The sequence below is a fragment of the Sceloporus occidentalis genome, unplaced genomic scaffold (assembly GCF_023333645.1).
Source record: "Sceloporus occidentalis isolate IW3139 unplaced genomic scaffold, rSceOcc1.0.p SCAF_2, whole genome shotgun sequence".
In the NCBI taxonomy this organism is placed as follows: domain Eukaryota; kingdom Metazoa; phylum Chordata; class Lepidosauria; order Squamata; family Phrynosomatidae; genus Sceloporus; species Sceloporus occidentalis.
The window spans coordinates 56,186,725-56,197,974 of record NW_028316982.1 but is presented as its reverse complement, the minus strand read 5'-3'; the positions used below and the strand labels follow the sequence as shown (position 1 = coordinate 56,197,974).

Below are 11,250 nucleotides of genomic sequence, written 5' to 3'. Positions count from 1 at the left end.
ACTATAAAGAAGAGATGGTAGTTGTGCACCCCTTGATCCTTAAGCAGCTGTGTATGGGGAATGAGCCACTATGTTGTATGAGGGAACAGACGAGGCTTACTGAACCTGCCTTACTACACCAGCCCTCAGTAGAGCTTTCTAAGGCTTCTTCATTCAGAATGTCCACTTTACAGTTTCTTCAAGCATGTCCTATAGCAAAATTCAACTCAGAAACCTGTGCACAATGCTGGAAAGGATGAAGCTGCCCTCTCTGTGTCCATGATACTTACCTGCTCGTGTGAATGCCAGTAATTTCTGGAAAAGATAAGTCTAGAAGTCTCTTTTCTGAGCCATCAAGGAAGCAGATACCTTTACAATTAACTGCCACTATGAAATGGTTCTTGGGTAGGCTTGGCCCTGCAAACACAATTTTAAAAACTAGTGTAGCAACCTTTTTATCTCAGAGATCTTCCCTCCAAGCCTTGGCCCAAACAAAAGGTGTTGCCATTACCTGAAAATTTGGTGACATCAAAGAACCGAGAAAAGAGCAGAGGCCACTGAAAACGGGCAAAATCCACTACTTGCTCCTTCACACTCTGGGGGGAAAGACGGTCCTGTGTATAAGGAGCCTGCAACACAAGAGAAACATACTGGGTTTTAATGTGAACATGGACTGAGGGCAAAATAATGAAATAAGACTCTAGTTCTCCCAGAAGAGTTTGGAGATTCTTCGCCTACTATAGACAATGTATGTTTGGTTTAGCATTTGCAAGATTAGCATATGTCAAACCACTTAAAAAGGAAAACAAGAAAACTTTCATATCCCAAAAAGTCACACAGATGTGCCAGCCGATACTATGCTGCCATGACAAAATCTTTTAGAGCCAAAGAAATCCACCACTGGGCTGCCACAGGTGCTTTGCAGTGGATGGAGGCAAGGACAAAGAGCATATTTCGAATGTAGCAGTTCAGCCTGAAAGATCTTGTGATCTTTGATAGAGGGTTTTCTCTCCATCTCACCACCCTCACAGCTTTGTCTGGTGAGGAAACAGGAGAGAACCTTCACAGCTCCTTGGCTATTAAATTCCCTCCTTGGTTGGCCCACTTGCTGTCTTTTCACTGGCAAGTAAAGACTTCCAATTTAAACAGGCCTTTGGCATTCAACTGGTTAAGGTAGAGGGATATACAGTGGCTGTGGATTTTTTAAAATGCATAATACCATTTTATGTGTTTTGATTTTTAAATTAATATTTAAAAAGTAATGCTTTAATTGGATTGATTGTTTAAGGCTTTTAAAAATGTTGTAGCACATATTGTTTTAACTTCTATTGTCAGCCACTTTGAGTCCCATTTGGTAGAAAGGTGGGATACAAATAAACAAATAAATAAATAACTAATCAATCAATCAATGATAGAGGCTTAAAATATTGATCTTCTTTTGCTCTGCTACATCAGTCTAGGGCTACAGCTTTCTGCTGTACAAGAAATCAAAAGAAAATCACATTATAAAGAATGAAACTGTAGTTAATGTCACTTCTTGTACCATTTGGGCATCCTTACCTTAGCATGAGCATATGTGATGAGGCTCACCCACTTTTCTTGGTGTTTGGATTTTAGCTGCTTTGCTGGAATACATTCCTGGAGTATCTTTAGAACCAGTTCATTCTGGATGGATGCTCCAAACTGAACATAACAATATTTGGCTCCTATCTCCACCAAGTCCTCCTCCTGTAATAATTGATCAAGTTATGTGATTTTCTGAGACTGAACCTAATTTCATCAATTCCTTAGTGGTATATTGGCTGGGAGGAAAATCACCTTACCCCAGCAAGGCTGATATATAAATATACATAAAACAAATTACATGGATGGAATAAGATAAAAAATGGATAATCAAGAAAGATCCTTTTGGCAAAGTAACATCCTTTAGATGCAGGTTATTATGGATTGTATACAATTATGTCCTTCTACTAGCAGACTGAATCCCCGCTCCCCCAGTCCACAATTTGCTCAGTAGAGTTGGTAAGCCTCTGGAACAGATACAGGGCCATTCAAGGAGCTGCAGAGGGAAGTGGGAGAAACAAAACTTCTGTTGGGTAAGCAGTGCATTAGTCTAAAGATTGGATGTTATCCAGATCAGTCCATTTCCTATGTGCCTTTACTGCTACTCCCACTCCTCCATTATCATCACTGAATAAAAAACCCACCTTCTCACAGCGGTACTCCCCATACCGGATGCCACGAATGATTTGATGATAGATGAGCTCAGTGCTGACGGGATCTTCTTTAGAGTTGTGCCAAGGAGTGAAAATCTCTTTCCTAAAGTAGAGACGCCAGGGAGTGTAGCGCTCATGGCCACCCTTCTCCCTTTGTAGCTGTTCACATTGGGCAATGGCATCCATGATATGTTCCCGTTCACTTCCTAGTGACCAAGCCTGATAACAGGGACAGTGTCCATTTTAAGGATAAACACATTGTTCATTTAATTAATTAGCTAATAACCATGAGAAAAAAGTCCCTGAATATATCACAGCAATTATGTCAATTACAAAGGTAAGTGAAAATTACCCCATGGATTCTGAAGGCACCAGTAGGGATTAGCAACTACTGTAAGGCAATGCAGACATAAGGCCACAAAAGGAGAAGATGGTCTAATTTTATGTTCCATTGGACAGTTTGGTGGGGAGGGGTCTTGATAAAATAGCATTATTACTAAAGAAACCATGTTCACAGGAGGTTGAAACAGTACATTACACTGACTAGGGGGGGATGCAGCGGGGAGTACATATATATTTAGAAGTGAAGTGAAAAAGCATAATCAAAAAATATGTGTGCTATATACTAGGGATGGAAAAAATATTTGGAAAAGTTAAAAAAGTGTCAAATTACATGTTTTTTTCAAGTATTAAGAAACTCAGACAAGATGAATCCTGGATTGATGAGTCTTAAGGGCTGAACAAACTGTCCCTAAGGCAGTGGTTCCCAACCTGTGGGTCGGGACCCCTTTGGGGTTCAAATGATCCTTTCATGGGGGTCACCTGAGAGCATTGGAAAACACCTATTTAATTACAGTTAATGAAGCAGCAATGAAAATAATTTCACGGGTTTGGGTCACCACAACATGAGGAACTGTATTAAAGGGTCATGGCATTAAGAAGGTTGGGAACCACTGCCCTAAGGGGTGGCTTGCAGCTGCTTCTTTCACTGCTGGATTGGGGCCATGGCAACTACATGTCATGGCCCTGATCTCGCACTCCGCAACTCAAAGAAGGAGCTGCGAAAAGCAGCTCCTTTTTGTGCCATGGAAAGGATGCCCTAGCCATTGTGGCAGCTTTTCACCACTTCTTTGGCGCAGCGCATGTAAACACAGCACTGAAGATGCAGGGTGATGCAGCCTCCCAACGGGTCAGCCAGGCAGCCATGCACAGAGTAAGTCCTCAGTTGCAAACTATCTTTGAAAACCACACAGCTTTCAACAATTTTCTTATACAAGAAGGAAAGTACAAAAATTACTAATTGTTTCCTTCAAGAAGAAACTTAGTGAAATATTACATCCCTAGTATACATCACTGTGTAAATCATACAACATTTCATGGTACCACTACATTTATTTCCCAGTATTTTGAGTCCAGGATAATCAATACATTCCATAATTGAGTATTCAAGCTCTACTGGTACTTATAGAAATTGGTATGTTTGTCTGTTTGAGCCACAGAAGACTTTTAACCACTCAAATTAAATGTATTAATTGTGTGAATTGAGTAATGAGAGCAAGGTGGACTGAATGCAGTAAACCTTATAAAGAAAATACATATAGTTTATCACAAGCAATTATTTCATAGCTATCAATGATCATAATACCACATTCAATCAATGGTGGGAAAAAAACCCTAGGCTGTACCAGTTAAAACAGAAAAAGGTCCATGCTTTGGCATATGAACTATTCTTCATTTCTGAAGCACTCCTTTCTTGCCATAATAACTGGTGCAACTGATTGTGGAGGTAATTTAATAATATTAGACTGGATTTAGATTCTGGATTAAACTTGTGCTAAATGAAGAGACAGTAGAAAGATCCTGTTACAGCCCTGAAAAAATCATTGTTGTTGGTTTTTCCATGAAGAAATGAGAAACCATAGATGAAAGAAAAAATACTGGTATTTTAGAAAGAGTTGTGCAGATGCACTTTTGAATGCATCTGGGTAAACTTCATCGCAAAGTGATAATTTTTTTTCACCTCGTCATACAAAGCAATGTAGAGGGAGAAACCAAATGTATCCTTCAACTTCATTTTATCAGCTACCAGCTGGCAAATCTCCTTTGCAGTGGAAGCTGAATCTGCAGAAACTGTGATACTACTGCCATTCATCAAGGTCACACTCAGAATAATAGGCTTTTTATCCAATGCTGCCTGAAATGCAAAAGAAAGAAATACTGATTAACAGAGACAGTTTTCTATTATGCAATTCTTCAGCTTCCGCATAAGATGTAAAAAAAGTCTCACTCATATCACAGTGACTCTCTTCCAGAAATAATTAATATAGTAAGAAGTAATCTGCAATATCCAGGTTCAGGGATGTAGCTAGGAGTTTAGGAAGGGGGGGGGGTCCAGACTAAGTGCCACCATTATAATGGGGCTTGGGTGCGGCAGCGCAGCAGCACACACCATTCATTTTTCTAATGGAAGGGGGGGTCCGGACCCCAAGAACCCACCCACCCCTTCCTGCCAGGTTGCTTTCACACTAGAGTCCTGTCACTGTGCCGAGTTTCTGTTTTTCTGTATAGGCATAACTGTTAACAAAATGTTCAACCAGACTGGACAACAGCCCTGGGATCTGAACCAATGTACTGACTTGGTGGGTTTTTTTTTAAGTCCACAAGGTCCTCCGGTTCCAGCTCTTCTGTGGGTCTAACCATAACATTTTGCACCTCAGCAGGAGGAAGTTCTTTTGAAACCCTGGGAGCTTCCATCTGGGGGAAATTCTCTATCTGGCTTCCATGTTTCAGTTCCTTCCTTATTCTTTGGCAGCCCTGATGATGAGTGGGTGAAGGTGTGCCCATTTTTGTCTTCCCCCAGTGCACATTCTGGGAGGTAGGAAAACCCACCCACACCACAAGGCAATCAAAAAAACAAATCCCAGTATGTCTGAGGTATGACTGGATGTGGGAATGAGAACAACTGCATTCCAGTACAGAATAGCCTGCCATTTACTGGGGCTTTTGTCCAGTCAGAAGAAGCTCAACAGTGAAGCTCCTTTGACACCCACTCAGCCCACTTTTTCCTCCATATTCTGGCAAGCTGAATGTTTTTTAACTCCACTTGGATAAAAGCGAAGGAGGGTTAGAGAAACAAAGTTTTTTTTGTCTGCAATGAACAATACAATACATACATAAAAATACATAAAAATAGCACACAGGACTGCAATTTCACAGAAAAGGATTGTTGTTGAAGAATCCCCAGTTTATAGCATACGTAATTCACACATGGAGATATGTCTATTTATCCTGGACATGAAATCAGAAATTAACTGCCAAAGACTTGAATGTACATTGACTAATTAGACCATAAGGAGACTAACTGTACAGTTCATGACATACACATTCATGAATCATACAGCCTGACACACAAATACACACACAATACTCAACTAGGGCACACATTTTTAGTGCAGTGTTATGAAAAAAACAAAAAACAAAAAAATTATACTAGTAGGACCAAAACAGCAGCTTTAAAGTGAAGTGAAAACTTTAAGGGGAAAATATTTATCAAAATGGATCAAATGGCTCATTATAATACTACTGCTGACAAACTGCACAGAAAAACAATCATTCTTCCTTCAGGAATGGTGGCCCCCTTCTTACATTACACTAGTAATGTGAGAACTGATGCAGCACAGTCTGCCACCTGTCAAAAGAACAACGGAATTTATCAGACAAGGGAAATTGAAAGTATAATCCAATGGCAATCTGAAAGCAATCATGGGGTTTAACATTATTGCGTGATAGACTGCCACATGCAAATTCGGGCAATGGCATGCTATTTTTGGGCAATGGGAGGTCAGTTCGAACGCAATGTGCAGTCACGTAATTGCGCTAAACTAGCGACTTTAACTGAATGTGTTATGGCCCCACTTTCTTTTCATTTGAATTTAAGAGAAATTCTTCCTGTCTGATAAACTTCAATGACAAGATTTATCCATGTGAGAAAAGAGACACTTACCATATATACTCGACTAAAAGTAGAAAAATTTATGTCCCAAAATTGATCCTAAAATCTTGGGTCAACTTATATATGGGTCACTACACTAATACTGCTTAGAAAGGTCCTGAAACAAGCACACCATGATGCCCCACTCTTCCCCACTCTTCGTGCCTGGAGACAGGAGGTAGTGTGTGTGTCTGTGGGGGGAGGGGGTGTTTGAAAGAGTTTACTGATCTGATTTTAAAGACTTCTCTTCCCATCAAGGAAACACCCCATTGAACTTCCACTTCCCCAATCCGATTTTCTAACCTCTCCTCCAGCACCAGGGAAATGGTGTCAGCTGGTTGGGAGAGGTCCAGAGAAGGAGAAGGAAAGATGGAAGTGCTGTTTTCCTTTTTCCATTCTTTCTTATAGCCCCCTAAGTTTTACCCTCGACTTATCCACAGGTCATATCAAAATCATGATTCTGACCCTAAAACATTCCCTTGACTTATACATGAGGTCAATTTGTAGACGAGTATATATGGTAAATGGAATACAGGCAAGTGAGTACCTGCAGCTCCAACCAACTGGGTGGTTCAGACCGTGTTCCATTCATTAGTGTGCGCCGCAGTCTTTCCTGACAATATGATACATACAATAGTGGTCCACCCCGGATGAAATTCTGCAGGTACTGAAAATATAAACCAGAACAGGCTTTTAGGAAGCATAGATGCTCATATGGATTTGAAAAACTTCTAAAGACAGGACAGGAAAGACAAAAAGGGATTGCTGTTAGACTGCTTATTGTCCAGTGGCTTTCCTCTGTAAACTAACTGACATTGTCCCTGCAGTAGCGTTGAATTCACCAGGGTAATTGTGCTGGGGGATATCAACAGCCACACTGCGGCTGTGTTAAACAGTCCATTTCAGAACTTAATGGTTTCAGTAGAGAATATGGGGCCATCTCAAATGTGTAGCTGATGCTCAACAAAGACAACAGAACACATTCTTCATCTGGCTTTTGCATCAAGCATGACAGAGATGCTCTGATGCTATGCAGGGCTTAAACAGCCTCTTGGCACTGGAATGGTCACTTTCTGGAATGTTAAGGTTCACTGCAGCAGATACAGCCGTAATTACATTACATCTTCCATTGTTCCTTTCAAGGCAAGGAATGTATAATCCTGAATCTTTGCCTTGATTTCAGAATTAGTAGATGCTCTTTCATTTTTGCCTTCTGTCAGCTTGCAAATATCGAAGAGGGTTCAAAAGGGTTGCTTGCCTCTAACAAATGTCTTTGTTGGCTTTCCTGTTGCCACTAGTATTAACACCATGACCTCCTCATTCACCCTCCTTTTATGTAGTAGCCAACAAAGAGGATCCAAGATACGATCAGGATCTTAGAGCAGAGAGTCATGTTTTTCTGTTTCAAAATGGAAAACGGTGATTTATGGAAAGTCACTCATGTTAATTTATGAAAGAAAAACTTTACAGAATCTCAGAACATAACTCTCCATGCAATACTTGTATATTTTATTTTTATTATCAAGTATAATACTGGGTCAAAAGCCAGCATAGCGTAGTGGTTTGAGTGTTGGACTATGACTCTGGAAACCAGACTTTGAATCCTCACACAACTATATAAACCTGTGGTGGAGACTCTACGGCATGTTATGCCATTTCTGTGGGCACAAGGAGAGATGGTAGGGTGGGTGAAGAAGTCCCATCCCCTTGGAAGTCCTGCCCCCGACACCAGGTAATACCCATTGTAAGAACGCCTTTGAGTTTGGACACTCAGTCTCTAAAAGGTTTGCCATCACTGATATAAACCCACTAAGTGACCCTAGGCAAGTCACACTATCTCAGCCTTTGAAGAAGACAGGAGCAAACCCCCTCTTAATAAATCTTTCCAAGAAAACTCTGTGACAGGATTGCCTTAGGTTGTAAATTACATAAAAAGAGACACAACAACAAATACAAATACTCGTTATATACTGTAATTTAATAACTTCAGTTAATGTCATAGCTCATGTCCTATTTCTTGCACTGTTCTGTTCTGAGACTGTTTCCTGACAATATCTTGCAGTAAATTAACAAAAATTTGATGGTATGGTGGTAGGAGATGACTGGATGAGGAAGATGGACACAACAAGAATAGGGGAGCAGGGTTCAACAGCTCTTGTCTTTTTGTCTCAGGCACTCAAAGACTACAATTTCTCCTCTATGCACACTTCTCAGCAATTAGGCAAGGGAAGCTGAGCACAATCATGGCCATACTTTGATTTTAATGATCCAACATCTTCCAGATCATATTAAAATTGGAAAAATTCTAGAGAGAATGGGAAATTTCCTCTAGTTGCCCAAAATGTACCAATAAGGCTTCCTCAGGAAGGATAATCAAGAACTGGGAAACTATTATTAAAGATGATAATCTTTGAACATCTCTATACTGTATTTATTGAAACAAACGTCAATAGCAAAATATTTCATGATGGTTTCAAGATCTAAATTTAGTAGATAGGTAAAGATTCAATAGAAAGGAAAGTGGAGTGAAGTGATATCATCCCTCAAAGCAATCAGGGTGTTAATAAATTAAGTCACATTAGCTAGACATCAGTGTAGCTATCGCAAACATACAGAATGGTAAAAGATGCTTATGGAGCTACATGACTTATACTTCCAGCAGACAAATTTAAATAGTTGTATGTTCCATTAATATCTAACCACAATAATTGTCAGCAGGAGTAAACATCTCATGAATAATTATACCTTCTCAAACCTGTCTGAAGGAGCGAAAGAACCAAGGCAGAGGGCCAGGAGGATCCAACCTCTATTACGACTTTGTTTTTTGTTATTCTCAGTGAGTTGCTTGCAAATCTGGCAATAAATCTCATCTCTGTAAAAGGAACAAAGCATGATGAAGTTCTTCTTGGTCCCTAAGCTACTCATGTATTGTTCACACAATATACTTGCAAAGAATATGGTGAATAACTATAAAATGGATAGCTTCCTCATAACACCAATTAAATACCTGATGTCAGGACTCTGAATGGCATTGCTAATAATGTAGTGCACTTTTTCAAGGTTGGACATAGGTCTCTCAGACACAGTACTCTCCTCCCGAGACATGTCTTCCCCATTAGTTATCGGGCTTATCACCTAAAACAAAGCAGAAAACCTCCTGTTGCAAAAGGATTTATTCAAGACACAGGGCTAAATCAATTGTTAGCCCCAAACAGAGTTGACCTATTGAATTCATGGACTTACAGAGCTGTTTACTTAGGAAGTTCTACTGATTCAGTGGACCTATTCTTGTTGAGATGAAAAATTGGATTTAGTCCAAACAATTAATTCTAGGACAGAAAATTGTCATGTACAACAGATAACATAATCATATAAAAAGACAACAGATATCCCCTTACCTCTGCACAGAAACACACATTCCTTCTAGATCCATCTCAACTCAAACTGACTCTGTTTAAACCCTTCCTTCCAGTGCAAAATATGTTTATAATTCCTTCTGCCAGTTTCCTCTATTATTTTGAATTATTTTGAAAGCTGAATTCTCCTTTTCTTCCTTGTCATAAATATTTTATCAGGGCAAACAATAAAAATCAATTTACCATATCTGCTCCGTTTACAATATTGTGAAGTACTAGGCTGATAAAACAGGTAGCCACACAGGGACAGATAGGTATTCTACACTACAGGGTTGAGTATTTGAGCATGGGGTACCATGATCATTACAGGGACAATACACAACTCACCTTTCCAGTCATCTTGGACTTGTGTTTTAGCTTCACAGATGAAATTACCTTGGAGAACTTGCTATCCTTCCTGTTGTCCACCTAAGGTAAAGATATTTTACCAGAAAGTTTTAGTTTAATCATCAGAAGATGGTGAGAATTACTGCATTACAGAAAACTCAGTAAGGAACTAAGGACAAATCTATGAGAGGGGAACCATAACAGACTATAATCCCTTCTCCAAAGTCTCAAGTACTATTTTCTGTAAACTTCTAAAACTAAATAGTATAGGAATGATGACTGCTCTTTAGATGGGATTGTTTGTTGCCTATAATGTAAGTGATAAATCATGGTAACAACCTGGCTACCTGGTCCCAAAAGTAAGAAAGAAACTAATGGGTGAAATTATATTCTGTTTATATTCTGAAACTACCCTTACGTTCAAAACTTTTCTAAGGTTTCAGATTCAATCAGTTCATTAGAAAGAATAGCTAGCCATATAAAAATATAAAATATAATTTGGTACATGATGAGTGATAACAGTCTGCCTGGGCAGTGTACTGTGGGAGGAGGACATGTACAAAGACACCATCACGGTGCAGCAGCACATGAGATTGCGGGCATTCATGAGGCCCTTAGGCTCGGGTGAATGCACTAGAAAGACTTTAACATTTGGAATGAGAAACATATTCTGGAATGGGAGAAGTAGCATGGGGTGGGGATGGACTTTGGAAACTTCCAAATTATGAATCTTATTGAAGCAAATATTTTAAGAGGGGGAGCAGAATTAGGTGCTTCTCTAATTGAGCATAGCATTTGCATAAGCCCTGCCATAGCTATTGTGCACTATAGTCAGAATTTATACCCTTAATGAAAGAGGATGAGGGTCATGCAAGTATGTTGCAGATTATAAAATGCTAGTCACTCTTGCCAGCATTATAAATCATGTACTGAGTCATGGACATGGAATGTGGTACTTTCTTTTTATTCCACCGAGTCCTAATGAACTATGACCTAGTTTTCTTGCAACACTAAAATGGCTTACAATCAACAATAGGGCCACCACAGACAGCTAGCTTGTCCCCATTAATTATACCAATTCAAGTCTGTAAGACTAATTGCAGGAAGTGAACAATTAAGCCACAGAATCCCAGTTACACTATGGAACAGCCATCTAGAAAATTCCTTTGATTTTGGTCAACCAAATCCAGAGCCCATGTTCCATGCATAATGCATCACTTATGTAATACAATACTCCAGGTGCTTGACCTCCCTTTATTGCACCTCTCACATGGCTGCAAGTGTATCCTTTAATTGGCTACAATACCTGGAGGCTGTGTCA

The 11,250-nt window shown here is 39.7% G+C and overlaps 1 protein-coding gene across 1 annotated transcript in view; it reads right to left on the bottom strand.

The window, feature by feature from the left end:
- MYO7B (myosin VIIB) overlaps positions 1-11,250 on the bottom strand; it is a 76,037-nt gene that overhangs the window by 16,806 nt on the left and 47,981 nt on the right. Inside the window, exons 29-37 of the mRNA XM_089509538.1 lie at positions 9,930-10,010; positions 9,194-9,321; positions 8,932-9,058; positions 6,734-6,853; positions 4,216-4,389; positions 2,187-2,414; positions 1,540-1,707; positions 491-608; positions 270-396 (exon numbers count right to left, since the gene is read on the bottom strand). Coding sequence (XP_089365664.1) covers positions 270-396; positions 491-608; positions 1,540-1,707; positions 2,187-2,414; positions 4,216-4,389; positions 6,734-6,853; positions 8,932-9,058; positions 9,194-9,321; positions 9,930-10,010 — 1,271 coding nt within the window. The remainder of the gene's footprint in view (positions 1-269; positions 397-490; positions 609-1,539; positions 1,708-2,186; positions 2,415-4,215; positions 4,390-6,733; positions 6,854-8,931; positions 9,059-9,193; positions 9,322-9,929; positions 10,011-11,250) is intronic.